Source organism: Bos indicus x Bos taurus, chromosome 8 (genome assembly GCF_003369695.1).
Source record: "Bos indicus x Bos taurus breed Angus x Brahman F1 hybrid chromosome 8, Bos_hybrid_MaternalHap_v2.0, whole genome shotgun sequence".
In the NCBI taxonomy this organism is placed as follows: domain Eukaryota; kingdom Metazoa; phylum Chordata; class Mammalia; order Artiodactyla; family Bovidae; genus Bos; species Bos indicus x Bos taurus.
This window is the reverse complement of record NC_040083.1, coordinates 42,250,478-42,268,263: the sequence shown is the minus strand read 5'-3', so window position 1 is coordinate 42,268,263 and position 17,786 is coordinate 42,250,478. Positions and strand designations below refer to the sequence as shown.

The window sequence follows — 17,786 nt, the reverse complement described above, 5'->3', positions numbered from 1 at the left end:
TGCAGCTTGAGCTCAAAGAGAATTTAACATATGAGATCTCAAGTCAGTATTTAACATTAATGTGCATGAGAGGAAGATGTCTCATCTGCTATAAACATGTACAACTTTACAGTCATTTGCTGGAGCATGGTCTGTATAAGAAATATTTTTCATTTGGACCTTGAAGAGACACATGCCTGCGACAAGAACGAAAAAGTACCTTGCATCAATAGAAAGCCTCTGTTTTGCTTGTTTCGGCACCAGGGAGATTTTCTTATTAAGATAAAGGGGTCATTCTTTGATCCCAAGGGCAGGCTGTGTCAGTGGACCAAGAACCAGGAATTGGAAGCCATGCAGGACCATTGCCACCAGGCTGTCCTTCTCTCTGGATGCTGAGTACACTGCTGCTGCTGTCAGGGTGGCCAGACTGTGTACTGAAAACATGGCCTCTGCGGGTGTTTGAAGGACAGTTCTCAGAGCAGGGAATGGATGTTGAGAAGACCTGCCCTTGAAAAATCTACCTGTTCTCTGTGTCATAAAATCACTGCCAGTGTTACATTTCAATGTTATAGGCTAGAATGCATATACACTGGTGAGTTTTCCCAACAGTATCCCCCTACAACTAAGTTTTAATAATGTAATATACCCCTGTTGATAAAACAGGAGAATGGTTTCTTGGGGAGGGAAAAATCTCTACTTTAGCTCACTAATGTTCTCTATCTGATAGCACTCTGCCATCGTATTTTTTTAATGTGAATTTCTATTTTTTATGTGAATCTCCAGGAGTCTATCTCTTCCCCAATCCATTCTTCACAGTGTACATCTTTTAAAAAGATGTCAGCTCTCGTGGCCCCCCTGTATAAAACCCATCAATGGCTTTCCATTTCACTTAAAACTAAAACTAATAGAGCCCTACAGGATCTGTCTAAACCTGCCCCCCACCCTCTTCATCTCTGCTCTCATCTCCCAGTATCCCCCCTCCACTCCTCGACTTATGCACAAGCCACACACACCATTTTTTTTTTCCATTTTTTAGACTCTCCAGATTCCTTTACTCCTCAGGGCCTTTGCACATACTCTTTCCATTTCCTGGAATCTCTTCCTCTCCACTCCTGAGTCTCCCTTCTTCACCTGGCTGCCTTTTGCTCTTTATGTCAGGTTTTAGGCTACACTGTTATTTCTTCATTGGGGTCACCCTTGATGCTCTAAACCAGGAGCTGGCAAATTATTTTCTGCCAAGGGCCAGATCTCAAAATTTTCACTTTTGCTGTCCCAAAAGTCTCAGTTGCACCAGCTCAACTTTGTCGTTGTAGCTTGAAAGCAGCCATAGGCAAATATAAATGAGCAAGCCTGGCCGTGTTCCAATAAAACTTTATTTACAAAAACAGGCAGCAGTCCAGGGCTGACATTTGCCACACACTGTTCTTATGCAAAGAAGGTATCTGTTTGTCTTTTTAGTACGTATCCTAAGTTGCTAATTGCCCATTTGGAAAGCAGAGATTCCATTTTGCTTATGCACATGCTCAGTAGTGTGCTTAGCACACTGTAGGTGCTCAGTAAGTATTTCAGGGAATTGCAATGCCCTAAATTAGTTGTTTTATGAATTTAATAAGTAGAGGTTTAAGGAAATGACATAATATACGTGTATGTATGTATAGGAGGGACAGAGAGAAAGAAAGAGAGTTGAGACAGAGAGTGAAACTATAAAGAACATGAGAAGGTTTCCTTTTCTTTCTAGAATCTGTCATCATACCTACAGTATATAATGTACTCTTTATGGGTTTTCTACAAATTTATTCTATTTTTCCATGAAATACTCTCCACTGCTTTGGAGTGGCTATGTACTCATCCATTCATTCATTCTGTAGTTATTCACTGAATGTTTACTATGCACAAGGCACTGAATGTATGAAAAGCAAAGCTCTACTGGATCCTTCAAGAAGACAGCAGTAATACTGTCTTCTTGTTTTGCATTTTTGGGTTCAGGGCTGAGCTGTATCGGGCCTCGGGAAAGTTTGAGCTACTTGATCGTATTCTGCCAAAATTGAGAGCGACTAACCACCGCGTGCTGCTTTTCTGCCAGATGACGTCCCTCATGACCATCATGGAGGATTACTTTGCTTTTCGGAACTTCCTTTACCTGCGCCTTGATGGTGAGTGTGTAAGGAATTAGGCTTCACAGCCATGCTATTCAGAGTACAGGGATACTGGCAACTCAGATCCAACCTCAGTCAAAAGCAGGGGTAAAATTGTTTGAAGAATTAGCAGAGTGAGGTCCAGGTTCTCTAGATAGCAGTTTTTATATCCTCCAGCCTAAAATAAGCTGAAATCTTTGAGCAGATGTTTTTCCTACATTCAAGCCAATGCACGTGACTTAAAATCATTTATAAGTACCACAATTAAACTAAACTAAAATTAAAAAACTCTTCTTGCCTTTGGGCTTGTCTATTCTCTATGCACTCCCCCCCCCCATATAGAATATTTTGATAAACCTTTAGGTTTTAATGTGAAGGCATATTTTAAAGGGATAAAAGTTATAATTCCCTTCTTCAGTAACAGTGTAATAGTCCACATAAGATTATATCTATCATTAAAACTTCTCTCATTTTCTAAATAGAAGTATATACATGCTACCTTAAAAGACATGGCTTCATTGTTTGCTGGATTTTGTGAACTATGCAGAATATTTGCCTGATTTTTAGAGTGACACTATGTCTTTAAAAAATTAGTCAAAAAATATGAACGGAAGAAAATATGAATTTAGAGATACTTCCTAAATTGCTGTATGATTTGGATGGCAGCCCTAGCATTTCAGAGATTGGGGATACCAAAATGTTCTTACTATGGCAGGGGGTAACATTTTCCAAGAGTGGTGAATAGGAGCTGGTTTAGAGCCAGGATAGCATTGAATTCCTGCATGGTGTTTCTAGTACCAATTTTTATCTAATGTAACATTCAAGTTATTGTCAAGTGGAAAATTTAAAGTTTATGTTCCATTAAAAGATGCTTTATTTTCAATCCAACATTTTCTCACCCTCTTGCTATGAACTGGATACAACTGGATATATACCAACTTCGGACCTGCCATATTTTCTCTTACTTGAATTTTTAAGTGAATTCTCTATATGGTATACATATTAGGGCATTGTTAACTCTTAAATTAATTATACCCTCTGACAAACTTGATTTTTTAAAGAACTTTACTTCCCTGGTGGTTCAGATGGTAAAGAATGTACCTGTAAAGCAGCATACCAGGTTCGATCCCTGGGTCAGGAAGATCCCCTAAAGAAGGGAATGGCAATCCACTTCAGTACTCTTGCCTGGAGAATTCAATGGACGGAGGAGTCTGGTGGGGTACAGTCCATGCGGTCACAAACAGCTGGACACGACTGAGCTACTAACACAGTTCCCTCTCCTTGAAGTCACTGAAAACAGATTAATGGTTAAGTAAGCATTGATTCTGAATTCATAACACAGGTCTATCAGCCAGTCTGTCTTTAGGCACATCTGCCTTGAGTCTTGTCCTCAGGCTCAACCTGTTCCTTCCTCCCTCTTTTTGAGGGCTAAGTGCAGGCAGCGTTCTTCCTTTGAAAGGCAAGCCCGCCTTCACTGCTGCTCAGGTGAGAGGCCACCAGCTCTGTTTTCCCTCACGGATGTCCTGCAGAACTATTGTTTACTGCTTTGTATCATTTTGACTGGAATCTCAGCTCCCTGAGGACTGTGGCCTTGGAATATTTGAGTCTGGAAAACTGGCAAGAAGTGACTTCCTTGAAACAAATCTTTCTCATGTGTCCTTGCCAGCTTGAGAGAGTATCTTTGTCTGTTGGTTGCTGCCCTTATTTTTATCAATCATAATAGTCAGAAAAGCTCATGCTTATAGAATGCCTACTATCAGTACATGTGGGATACCAGGCAAAGCACTTCCTGTGCATTATTTATTTAATTTTTCTTAGCAAACAAGGTATAAACACAATCCCCATTTAACAGATGAGAAAACAGAGATTTAGAGAGATAAGTTAACTTGCCGAAGTTTACACATGAGGCAGATGGTGAAACCAAATTTTAACTTTGATATCTCTGATTGCACATTAGTTTAGAATCAGTTTTGGTAATCCAGCAAGATGAATTCTCATCTCTGTAAATGCAGGTTTTCCTAGAGACAATATTTTTAAGAATGATTTTTAACTTATTCAGCAACTTTTAATTAATTGAAAATGACCAGACCATTTCAAGAGAACGAGTCACTCACTGATCCTGCTAGCAAAGAGTAGGTTGGAGGAAAGAAGCAAGCAAGTGTTACAGATGGCATTCAGAAGCCTTCATGGACCTCTAGCTGAAAGAAGCAACAGCCATTTGTTTCAGAGTTAGAATTCATGGGCAAACAATCAACATACACATGGATAAATTAGTACACCCACTTCCAACTGTACCACCCTCCAACCACATCCCCTTAACCCAATTGTTAAAATGACTTTGGATTTTCATTGCTCAATTTGATGTCCCAGATTTTTGGCCTCAGGGAAAAAAATTTGATGACAGATAAGTAGATTTTTTTTCCTGGCAAAGATTATGGTTGCATGGATAGATTTAACTATGATTCCATCATAGTCTTTGTTTTCACTAGAAACGATTTTTGAATGAGAGTAAGCAGTAAAGTTAAGTCCCAGAAGACAACATTTTCCAAAAGCATCTGAAACTAAGTCAAAATGAGTAATCATAAAAGCCTGACAGTGTGTTCCTTCTGGAAAATTTGCAATTTTCAACACAATTGCCTTTATTATTAATTGTATTCTTGGTTCTGCATCAAAGTCTAAAAGAACTTGGACTTGATACACTTTAAATCCTGTGCCCATATACAAGCAGCATTTCTTAGGCTGGAAATAAACCCTGACATGGTAGTTTGAATCTCCTTGAGCAGTATGCCAAAGATTGCTGATGATCAGCAAATATCTTGGCTCGGGGAACCTTTGACTAATGGAAATAGTAATCCAGAAAATTCTGAACCTTGTCATAAGAAATGCCATAGCTTTGCATGAGAAGTAACTCAATCACATCTTTTCCTGGCCTTATAATTTGTCAGGTTCCATGCTGTGTATACAGTTGGTCCCTCATTCCTCAGTATCAAGTCAGGGACTGGTTCCAGGACCCCCACAAATACTAGAATCCGCAGATGCTCAAGTCCCTGATATAAACTGGTACAATATTTACATATAACCTATGCACATCCTCCCATATACTTTATGTATTTTTATAACATTAAAAAAATTTTTTACTTATTAATTTTATTTATTCTTTGCTGTGCTGGGTCTTCGTTGCTCTGCATAGGCTTTCTCTAGTTGCATTGAGTGGGGGCTTCTCTTGTTGCAGAGCACAGGCTCTGGGGCACACAGGCTGAGAAGTTGCAGCATGCAGATTCAGTAGCTGTGGCTCACGGGCTTAGTTAACCCAAGACACGTGGAATCCTCCCAGACCATGGATCAAACCTGTGTCTCCTGCATTGGCAGGTGGATTCTTAACCCCTGGACCACCAGGGAAGTCCTTTCATATAATTTAAATCATCTCTAGATTACTTATTATACCTAATACAATATGAATGCTGTGTAAATCATTGCTGGTGCTCAGCTAATTCAAATTATGCTTTGGGGAACTTTATAGTATTTTTTAAAAATTCCAAATACTTTTGATCCACTCTTAGTTGAATCCCTGAATGTGCAACCCAAGACTACAAAGAGCTGACTGTACTGTTATCTCTGGGAATGTCTTATTTCCCCATATTGGAAAGATTTTTATTTGCTTGTTTCTGTGGCTATTTGTGACAGAGGGTGAAATGTGAACCAATAATTTTTTTTAAAAAATCACTGTATCTGGACAGATGATGTAGCAAAAAGGTTTCATGATAGAACGGAACTTGCCTTCCATTGTCATTGTGAGCACACAGTTCACTGTGATCTCAGAATGCTGGTTCTGAACATAAAAGAAAGAACACCATATAAAAGAAAGAAGGACACCACATTTTTGAAACATTGTTCAACAGAACACATTTTGTGTCCTTCCCTGCAAATCTAAATTTTTGCAGTTCATCACTGAAAGGTTTGACCAGGTTTCTCAACTGGAAATCTGATTTAGAAAGTAAAATGAGCTCTAAAGAACATTTCTCCATTGAATGGGGACACCCAAAGGACCTGGTTTCCAATCCCCATTTGCTATATTCAGAAACTACATCCCCTCCCCCACCACAGGAGAGTACTATTTTTATTAATGTGAAAGACAGATTCCCCTCATATTTGGGAACTTGAACCTCCACAGTAACTCAGTTCCATCAGCTGCAGTCACTTAAATGTTTTAATCCTCTGAAATAAATTGCGGGTATATTTTCATCCTTAAAAAAAGAACTAATAGAAATAATGTAGAAATAATATTTGTATAGCAGGCAGTTAGTGACTATCAAGTAATATGCATACATATTTCCCAACAGCCTAAAGCCTTTTTCAAGACTCTGCAGCTACATTTTTCTGGTAAAATATATTCAGGTGGAATATCATAGGATTTTTTTTTTTTCCTTTTCCCCAATGCGGTTCATGAAATGGCCAGGTGAATACATACAAACACTTTGTGAGTAAGGGACAGATTTGGAATGCAAATCTGGGGACCTTCGTGATGTTATTGTTCAGTAACTAAGTTGTGTCCGACTCTTTGAAACCCCGTGGACTGTAGCCCACCAGCCTCCTCTATCCCCACCTGTCTCCTGGAGTTTGCTCAAATTCATGTCCGTTAAGTCAGTGATGCCACCCAACCATCTCATCCTCTGTCGCCCCCTTCCCCTGCCCTTGATCTTTCCCAGCATCATGGTCTTTTCCAAGAGTCGGCTCTGCGCATCAGGTGGCCAAAGTATTGAAGTTTCAGCATTAGTGCTTCAAATGAATATTCAGGGTTGATTTCTTTTAGGATTGACTGGTTTGATCTCCTTGCTATACAGGGACTCTCAAGAGTTTTCTCCAACACCACAATTTGAAAGCATCAATTCTTTGGTGCTTAGCCTTCGTTACGGACCAATTCTCACATCCGTGTGTGACTACTGGAAAAACCGTAGCTTTGACTATATGCACCTTTGTTGGCAAAGTGATGTCTCTGCTTTTTAAGACTCTGTCTACATTTGTCATAGCTTTCCTTCCAGGGAGCAAGCGTCTTTTGTTTTTATGGCTACAGTTACCATCCACAGTGATTTTGGAGCCCAAGAAAATAAAATCTGTCACTGTGTCTACTTTTTCTCCTTTGCCTTGAAGTGATGGAACTGGATGCCATGATCAAGTTTTTTGACTATTGAGTGTCAAGCCAGCTTTTTCACTCTCCTTATTCACCCTCATCAAGAGGGCTTTTTAGTTCCTCTTCACTTTCTGTCATAAGAGGTAGTATCATCTGCATATCTGAGGTTATTGATATTTCTACCAGAAATCTTAATTCCAGCTTGTGATTCATCTAGCCCAGCATTTCACATGATGTACTCTGCATAGAAGTTAAATAAGCAGGGTGACAATATACAGCCTTGTACTCCTTTTCCAATTCTGAACCATTCCATTGTTCAATGTATTGTTCTAACTGTTGTTTCTTGGCCCACATACAAGTTGCTCAGGAAACAGGTAAGGAGGTCTGGTATTCTCAGCTCTTGAAGAATTCTCCATAGTTTGTTGCGATCCACACCAAGGCTTTAGCATAGTCAAAGAAGCAGGAGTAGATGTTTTTCTGAAACTCCCTTACTTTCTCCATGATCCAACGAAGGTTGGCAATTTGATCTCTGGTTCCTCTGCCTTTTATAAACCCAGCTGGTACATATGGAAGTTCCTGGCTCACATACTGCTGACGCCTAGCTTGAAGGATTTTGAGCATAACCTTGCTAGCATGTGAAATGAGTGCAGTTGTATCATAGTTTAAACAGTCTTTGGCATTGCCTTTCTTTGGGACTGGAATGAAAACTGACCTTTTCCAGTCCTGTGGCCACTGCTGACTTCCAAATTTGCTGACACGTTGAGTGCAGCACTTTGAGAGTGTCATCTTGTAGCATTTGAAATACCTCAACTGGAATTCCATCACCTCCACTAGCTTTGCTGGTAGTGATGCTTCCTAAGGCCCACTTGACTTCACACTCCAGGATGTCTGGCTCTAGGTGAGTGACCACACCATCGTGGTTATCCCAGTCGTTAAGACTTTTTTTGTATAGTTCTTCTGTGTATTCTTGTCACCTCTTCTTAATCCCTTCTGCTTCTGTTAAGTTCCTTACCATTTCTGTCCTTTATTGTGCTCATCCTTGCATGAAATGTTGCCTTGGTATCTCTGATTTTATTGAAGAGATCTCTGGTCTTTTCTAGTCTATTGTTTTTCTCTATTTCTTTTCATTGTTCACTTAAGAAGGCCTTCCTATCTCTCCTTGCTATTCTCTGGAACTCTGCATTCAGTTGGGTGACTACTCTCCCTTTCTTCCTTGCCTTTCATGTCTTTTGTTTCCTTAGCTATTTGTAAAGCTTCCTCAATCACTTTGCCTTCTTACATTTGTTTTTCTTGGGTATGGTTTTGGTCACCACCTCCTATACAATGCTATGAACCTCCATCCATAGTTCTTCAGGCACTCTGTCTATCAGATCTAATCCTTTTGAATCTATTTGTCACTTACACTGTATAATCATAAGGGACTTGATTTAGGTCATACCTGGATGGCCTAGTGGTTTTCCCTACTTTCTTCAATTTAAGTCTGAATTTTGTAATAAGGCGCTTATGATCTGAGCCACAGTCAGCTCCAGGTCTTGTTTTTGCTGACTGTATAGAACTTCTCCATCTTCAGCTGCAAAGAACATAATCTGATTTTGGTATTGACCATCTGGTTATGTTCATGTGTAGAGCCATCTCTTATATTGTTGGGAAAAAGTGTTTGCTATGACCAGTGTTCTCTTGCTAAAACTCTTGTTAGCTTTTGCCTGCTTCATTTTGTACTCCAAAGCCAAAGTTGGCTGTTATCCTGGGTATCTCTTGACTTCCTACTTTTGCATTCCATTTCCCTATGATGAAAAGGACACCTTTTTTTTTTTTTTTGTATTAGTTCTAGAAGGTCTTGTAGGTCTTCACAGAACCAGTCAACTTCAGCTTCTTTGGCATCAGTGGTTGGGGTGTAGACATGGATTACTGTGATGTTGAATAGTTTGCCTTGGAAATGAACTGAGATCATTCTATTGATTTTTTTAGATTGCCCCCAAGTACTGCATTTTGGTCTAAATCCAAACAAAGCAGCAGGTAATGCACCTGGCCATGGCTCACCCCATGATGTTTGATGAGACTCCAAAATACTAAATAAGCAGAGAGTATGAAACCCCAGAATATGTTCTTCATGCCCAAAAGTGGACTCTGTATTCTGGGGTTGCATACTCCCTGCTTATTCACTATTTTGGAGTCTCATCAGACACCATGGGGTGATCCATTGCCAAGTGTATTACCTGCAGCTTTATTTGTCTTTAGTTTATATCCTTTGAACTGAACAGTTCAGAATGTCAGCATGAGAACTGACCCAGAGATTGCTTTTTTTAAAAAATTATTTTGGTTTCAAGTCTTGCTAAAGAGTATAAAAATATTCCATTCACATTTTATGTTTTTACTAGCCAGATCATGCTCAGTAGCCATCCGAATGGCAAAATATAGTAGAAATCAATTTCCTTTTGTTTCCATTCTCTTGGGCATAAACAAGTCCCCACTCTAAAGTCGACTGGCAAAGTAGCTTTAAGCCATTATAATAATCCTTTTAAACGTGTGTGTGTGTGTATATTTTTTAAGTTATTTGGTGTTTTCAAGCATGAAAATAAATCCGGAAAATGTTTTCACCGAGTTTTAGGTTAACGTAAGAATGTTACAAGATTTGTAAGTTTCACAGATTCCCTATTAGAATATTTAAACTCTTTTCAATATTTTGGAACAATGAGGAGTAGATAGAGCATTCCTTCTTGATTAGAGAAAAGTCTCTTACTATCTCTTTCTTTTTTCTAATTGCAAGATGTTCAGTTTTCCTTTCAAAAGTGCAAAAACCTTAGGGGTTTCCTCACCAATACTAAGAGGAGTCTGAGTCTGTTTCTCAAGGAAGCAGGCCCTTTTGTCTAGCTCTGTGCCATTTTCAGACAGGAGTTAATTGGCAAATTTATTTTTCTCATCCCTTCAGGTACCACCAAGTCTGAAGATCGTGCTGCTTTGCTAAAGAAATTCAATGAACCTGGGTCCCAGTATTTCATTTTCTTGCTGAGCACAAGAGCTGGAGGCCTGGGCTTGAATCTCCAGGCCGCTGATACTGTGGTCATCTTTGACAGCGACTGGAATCCTCATCAGGTGTGCATCTCTCTGCCTTTGGTGCCCTAGCCTCCCTTCTGGAGAAGACTGGGGAGGCTAGCGGTTCCCTCATATGCATTTATGGGGCAGAGCGCATTCCTAAACAAGTGGACCATGTCTCCAAAGGGAAAACAGTCCAACACATTCTTATGTCTACTTTCTTATATCCCTTGAAACATAGATATTGAGACGTCTTACACATGCCTTTGGTGTGCCTTTGAAGAGTTCAAGTTTGCAGGACAAAAACTCAAGGTTCCCCTTCATTTTAAGCCCCTCCATCCTCCATCTCCTGGGATTGCCACTGAGCAAAGTGTATTTGAAAGTGTTAGTTGCTCAGTTGTGTCCAACTCTTTGCGGACACTTGGACTGTAACCCACCAGGCTCCTCTGTCCTTGGAATTCTCCATGCAAGAATACTCGAGTGGGTAGCCATTCCCTTCTCCAGGGAGTCTTCCTGACCCAGGGCTTGAACCTGGGTCTGCAGTGGCAGGCGGATTTTTTACCATCTGAGTCACCTGGTAAAAATGAGTCCTAGAAAGCTGGAAATAATGTCCCCCAAGGTCAAACAATTTGTATATTAGGTTTTTATTCTGTGTGTTTTATTTAAAATCGTCGTCAAAAAATATTCTATTCTGTACACCTAAAACATTTTAAATCAACTATACTTCAATTTTTTAAAATGGGAGAGGGAGAGGGTGGGAAGATTTGGGAGAATGGCAATGAAACATGTAAAATATCATGTAGGAAACGAGTTGCCAGTCCAGGTTCAATGCACGATGCTGGATGCTTGGGGCTGGTGCACTAGGACGGCCCAGAGGGATGGTATGGGGAGGGAGGAGGGAGGAGGGTTCGGGATGGGGAACACATGTATACCTGTGGCGGATTCATTTTGATATTTGGCAAAACTAATACAATTATGTAAAGTTTAAAAATAAAAAAAAATAAAAATAAAAAAAGAAGAAGAAGAAAAAATAAATAAATAAATAAAATGCATAGAATATTCTATGAGCAGCTACTAAAAAAGCAAATAGAATAGGTCCCTTGTGGCAGTTTCGTCTGGGAGGTAGGTAGTATACCTGCCTATAAGATACTCAGTAGAGCAATATTCAGGCTCCCCGGGTGGTGCTAGTGGTAAAGAACCTGCCTGTCAGTGCGGGACACGTAAGAAATGCAGGTTTGATCCCTGGGTCGGGAAAATTCCCTGAAGGAGGGCATGGACACCTACTCAAGTATTCTTGCCTGGAAAATCCCATAGACAGAGGAGCCTGGTGGGCTACAGTTCATAGAGCTGCAAAGAGTTGAAAATGAATGAAGCGACTTAGCACACATGCAGGGTGATATTTTTGAGGATTAGATTCATATTGGAACAAATATGGATTCACAGTAGTAAAGAGAACTGCAGCTCTCACATAGGAAGGTGAATTCTACATCAGCTTAACCTGGACTCCTTCCTGTACAGGTCTCATGGACTATAAATACGCAGAATCATACCATCTCATAGGTTCTTGTGAAGATTGGGTGGAAAAGGCTTACAGAAGTTGTTTTTGTCAGGAAGTGGAGTTCAGATGCATTAGAATTACGAGGGAGCTTTTTAAAAACAGCCATGCCTGCTTGTCATTCCCTGCACCTCACCCTTAATTTTGTAGGGTCTTCCCACTTGTCTAGACTTCCCTATACACAAGCTTCCGGGAGATTCAGACAGACTTCCTCACACATCTGGGGATCCCTGACTTCAAGAATAAAGCAGTGATTCCAAACCTTTGGGTGGCCACCAGCCTTGACCACTGCATGTGCCCACCAGCCATTCTTTCTCGGTGATGACATTAAAGTCGAGTTCCTTTTGAAATTTTCTCACCCTGAAAAGGGTCACAGGTGACCAGCATATAGTGTATTGGTCTTTGGGAGATAGTCTTATATGCCTTGTATATTTTTATATCCCATATTTCTTTCCAAATCACAGGGAGACCCAGGAGAAACCCACAGTTTTCCTCTTGTCGTGGTAAATGTTCCACAAACATTTTTTGAAGGCCTGTTATGCCATGGGCACTGAGCTAGGCTAAGTATCTAGGGAAGGATGTGTGATTCCCCTCCTCCCAGGACGCTTAGTCTGCCTGGCTGTTTACATCACCCTCGTTGCTGCTGCCTAAATATTCAATGAGATACAGTAACCTGGGTGTAGGTGAATGGAGAGTTCACTAGATTTTATCTTCCAGGATAAACACTTCTGTGGCATCTCAGCTGTTCACCCTCATTGGCACAGTGTTTATGCTAAGAATCCAAGGAAATCTAGTTTCCAGAAATGCTAGTATACCATGAGAAAGGATGCTGGGACATCCATGCGTTTCTGTCTCTACCTCTCTGTCACACACACACACACACACACACGTTTATGAACAGTAGCTAAAATGGAACCCCAGAATCAAAGTAAGTTACATGCATACCTAACAGTTCACAATGCATGTGAATTGAAACTTGGGCAACAAAACACAGACCCCCACATTTCCTCTGGTCTAATTTATCCCAAATTCCTCGCACTGGGCCATATATTTCTGCAGATATTTATATATCTGCCATAGGTAGATTCATTTCCACCTGATTTGGTTAACTAGAATGACTAGATTTTTTTTCTTTCATGCCTGTCATTTAAACATGGCCATTAGTTTGGGCAGACTTTTATTTTTTTAATTTTCAGAAATCAGTGATCTTAGAGTGATACAGATGAACACTAATTTTTCATTTAAAAGGTAGGAGAACTAACTTTTACTAAACAACAACTCTCCCAGATACTATGAGGCACTTTGCATACCTCATTTCAGGTAATCCTCAGAGTATTTTATATGTAAAGAAACCCAGGAAGCACAGCCAGGATTCACACCCATGTCTAAGTTAGGGTTTAAATCCTGGCTTTGGGTTCTTTCAACCCTGTACACTTGCATAAATGTTACCTCCCCCTCCAAATAAAAGTTGTAGAGTTCTTTTTCCATCTTGGCTTCAGCATGTATTGAAGAAACACTTTTTTCCTGTAATTATTCTTTATTGCATTGAATCAAAATTAAGGCACATTGGTGAAAGGGGGTTAATTTGACATAGGTTGACAGGTTGAAGATTCTGGCCTTAAAATTGCTAATTGGAGGCCATTGCTAAAGTCAAAGATAGAACATATGAATGTGGAATTATCACTAAAACCTTTTGGAGTCACCAGGACTCTCATTTCCAAACTTCTAAGAGAAACACGGGTATTTACTTTATTTTATTTACTTTAACCCGTGGAGCAGGAGCTGTGTTGTTATTACAGAGAGGTCAACAGCACAGTTACTTTGGAGGTCCTTTTCTCAGGCTGTGTTCTTATCTTCAGATATCATCACACCTAAATCAGTGTGATGGGGTTCCAGATCTCTAAGACCGCAGAAATGGTAAATAATCCATTCAGTGATTGTAATACTTACCTCTTTGTCATAATATTGATATTTCCCCCTATTTTTGGCATGGAAGCCCACAGGCTTACCTTGCATAAACTTCAGCCTAGAAATAGTCATTTTTGCTATTTTCCAAACAGATCATGTTAAACATGCCAAAAAAGACCACCACCACCACCTCCACCACCAGCAAAAACATAATGGCAACAAGCTCCCAAGGGTTCAAGAACTTGTTCCCGTGTTTGTAGATGGTCCGTGCTCTCCACTTCCTCACCTGTCATAATCTGCTGCAAGCTGGACCTTAGTATTTTATGTTTTATCAGCATCTTCTAGGACAGGCTCAAACTATAACCCAGGGGTAAGTCTGGCCAACCACCTAAGTCTGGACCACAATACAAGCAAAGAATGATTCTCACATTTTTACATATAAAATGTGCAATTGAAAAAGAAAGAAAAATGAGTATCAGCCTTCAGTAGGAACAGTTGCTCAATGTTTGCTCTTGACCCAGGGAGCCTGGAATATTTGCCACTGGGCCCATTCTGGAATCGGTATTCGACCCCTCTTCTGGGAAATAATCGGGGCGGATGGCACAGAACTTCCCAACTCGGCTGCTGCTCAGCCCTTCTGGTGAAGATGTGTGGAGAGAGAGGACCGAACTCAGGGCTTGGAAAGGAAGTGTAGGGTTTCCTCCCTAGTGACTCTATACCTTCGGCTTTTAATGATCTTCCTCACTTTCTCCTCTTTGGAAACTAATCTAATTTGGATGAGTCCCAGCTGTCTTCATAGTTTAGCTCTCCCATTCAGATATCTTCTGAGAAAAAACTTTTGCCCAATTAGTCATTTAATTGTAAAGGGCCAGCAAAGTCAGGTCTCCTGGGCAGGCTTCAGCTTGTTGTGTCTTACAGCTGCACGAGTGACCAGGAAACTCATCTTGTCAGGATGATGGCCTTATAGCTATGGAGTATCAGCTCTGTGCAAAAAAATTTTTCAAGATGCCAGGGATGCAGGATACGGGACAGACCTTTGCCCTAAAAATGTACATGGGTTTAATGGAGGACACATGGAAACAACTAATTAACATTGGCCCAGAAGCCATTACCTGGACCGAAATAAAAGTAACATGCCAACAAGTTTTTATGTGGCCTTAAAATTAGGTAACTCTGCCTCATAGCTTTATGAAGGTTTTTATTTAAAGATTTCATTAAAACCTTATTTTTTTATTACAAGAGTAATATATAGTCAAAGCAGAAAAAAAATTGCCAAACCACATGAAAATAAAATGAAGAAAATGTAACAACACCTATAATCTTGCTGCTGCTGCTGCTGCTGCTGCTGCTGCTAAGTCGCTTCAGTTGTGTCCGACTCTGTGCGACCCCAGAGATGGCAGCCCACCAGGCTCCCCCGTCCCTGGGATTCTCCAGGCAAGAACACTGGAGTGGGTTGCCATTTCCTTCTCCAATGCATGTAAATATTATTGGCTTCTTAGTATTTGTCCTTTCTCCCTTTTCTTGGTATAGATAAATATATGCACATAGAGCATAGCGTACATACTCATATGTAACTTGCAGTTTTCACATATTATAGCTTTGTGTCATTAAGTTTTCTGCAGTATAATTTTAATGTACTATCTTGGCACATATGGTAGAAGACTAATTTATTTCACCAATCTGTTACTGTTGAATGTTTACTTAATTCTGCTTTTTAAAAAAAAAATATAAATAATATATAATGCTGAAAGGTGCATCCTTATTGTAAATCTTTGTGCATATGCATGATTATTCCCTTAGGATGCATTTTCAGAAGTGGAATTTCTAAGTTAAGGACCACAATCAATTTTAACACTTTTGATACACAGTGCCAAATTTCTATCCCCCAAATGTTGACTTGTTTACCACTCGACTAGCTTTCCCTTTCATTCCCCCAAACTAAAGGTTGAGTGTTTGATTATTTGAATTAGATCCCAGAAAATTTGCTACATGGACAATCATTTTATGAACAATGTGTGATATATGTATAATGTATGAGTGTATAATTCAGCAGTATCTTAATAATCATCTTTAACACCTTCCTTTAACCCTGCAACCAGCTTCCCTGGTGGCTCAGATGGTAAAGAATCTGCCTGCAATGAGGGAAACCTGGGTTTGATTCCTGGGTCAGGAAGATCCCCCAGAGAAGAGAATGGCAACCCATACCAGTGTTCTTGCTAGAACTCCAAGGACAGAGGAGCCTAGCAGGCCACACAGTCCATGGGGTTGCAAAGAGTCAGACAGGGCTGAGCCACAAACACTTTCACTTTCACTTTAACCCTGCAATTTAGGGTTGAAAGTGAAAGTGAAGTCGCTCAGTCGTGTCTGACTCTGCTACCCCATGTAGCCTATGAGGGTCCTCTGTCCATGGGATTCTCCAGGCAAGAATACTGGAGTGGGTTGCCATTTCCTTCTCCAGGGGATCTTCCCAACCCGGGGATCGAACCCAGGTCTCCCGCATTGTGGGCGGACGCTTTACCATCTGAGCCACCAGGGAAGATCTCCGAAATTTAGGATTAGTTGTAGTTAATATCGAAGTCATACTTGTGACATCAAATTTATTTATTTATTTTTTAGTTAGGGACAAATTTGGTGAACCTAGGGACACATTAAAAACAAACAACAAGAACAACAACAAAAAACCATCTTGAGACCTGGATTTCAAAACCTGATGTATTTCAGTTAGCTTGGTTAATTTGAACTCAGGTTCCCTCAGCTAGCAATGACCTTGAATTTTTCGATGGAAGGTAGCTTGTATATTTTATAAATGTAAGCAGAATCTTGCATTAGTAAAGGTGGATTAAGTAACGCCTCCCTGGTTTCCTCTCAGGTGGGCGACGCGGCCACTAACCCAAATGCATTGGCCCTCAAGCATGTGGTTCTCTCCAACAGGACTTGCAGGCGCAGGACCGCGCTCACCGCATTGGCCAGCAAAACGAGGTCCGCGTGCTGAGACTCTGCACGGTCAACAGTGTGGAGGAGAAGATCCTCGCCGCCGCCAAGTACAAGCTGAATGTGGATCAGAAGGTGATCCAGGCGGGCATGTTTGATCAGAAGTCTTCCAGCCATGAGCGGAGGGCCTTCCTGCAGGCCATACTGGAGCATGAAGAGGAAAATGAGGTACGGCAGAAAGGCGAGTCTAGAAGTCAGTGACCTTGAGTCTTGCGAGGGTTAAGAAGGACCTCTTTGTTCTTTAAAGCATTTCCTGGGCTGGTGTTAATTAAATGAATAAATTAGCCGCTATCTCGCCCCTATAAAAATTTCACAGAAAGCCTGTGAAACTTATCCAGACAAGTGTCTTAAAAGCACCTGCTAGAGGGACCTGAAGGCTTGGCTAGCGGGTGCTTCCCTGGTTTCCGCCAGAGAGATGCTACCTGCACGCTCGATTGTACTGTGAGTGCTGCCCTCTGTAGGGAGGATGCAGAATTGCAGAAAGGCCTCTTGAAAGAAGCTGCTAGATGAGACTAGACAAAACCGAAGGGCTCCTCCTTGCCTTTTCTGTCTCCATCCTTCAGAGCCCTTTTTCTCTCTTGCTTTTTGATCAGGGATCACAGAACTTCAATATGTTTGTAGGAGAAGCCCTTGCAGCTATCTTTAGCTCTTTGAGTCATACTTCTACTGGAAAAAGAATGATCTTAACCTCCACTCCAAATTCTCCTATTAAGAGCTGACCAAAGACTGAGAAAATTACTGACAAAAACAAATCTCTTTTTATTTGCCAACACTGTTCCAAGAATGCATCGATTTTGTTTCTCTCGGGGAATCTTTGGGTAGCTGTGTTTTTTTAGATTGCTAGTCTTAGTCATTCGTTACTACATTTTCATTCCCAAATGGGTTTGAAAGAGTTAAGAGATAGTACGTAATCTATAAGACAATACCAAATACCAGCATCAGTCCTTATCACAAGATTAACTTGGGATGGACAGATTTGGTTTGGTGTGCCCATGTTTATAAATGGAAAAATGGGTTGGTCTTACATATTCATGTGGAATACTATTTTCATTGCGTA

The 17,786-nt window shown here is 40.5% G+C and overlaps 1 protein-coding gene across 6 annotated transcripts in view; it reads left to right on the top strand.

Moving 5' to 3' along the window:
• SMARCA2 (SWI/SNF related, matrix associated, actin dependent regulator of chromatin, subfamily a, member 2) overlaps positions 1 to 17,786 on the top strand; it is a 179,726-nt gene that overhangs the window by 88,448 nt on the left and 73,492 nt on the right. For all 6 annotated transcript variants that reach the window (XM_027549377.1, XM_027549379.1, XM_027549378.1 and 3 more), the window contains 3 exons: positions 1,966 to 2,132; positions 10,172 to 10,335; positions 16,670 to 16,897. In XM_027549377.1, the coding sequence (XP_027405178.1) occupies positions 1,966 to 2,132; positions 10,172 to 10,335; positions 16,670 to 16,897 (559 nt within the window). The remainder of the gene's footprint in view (positions 1 to 1,965; positions 2,133 to 10,171; positions 10,336 to 16,669; positions 16,898 to 17,786) is intronic.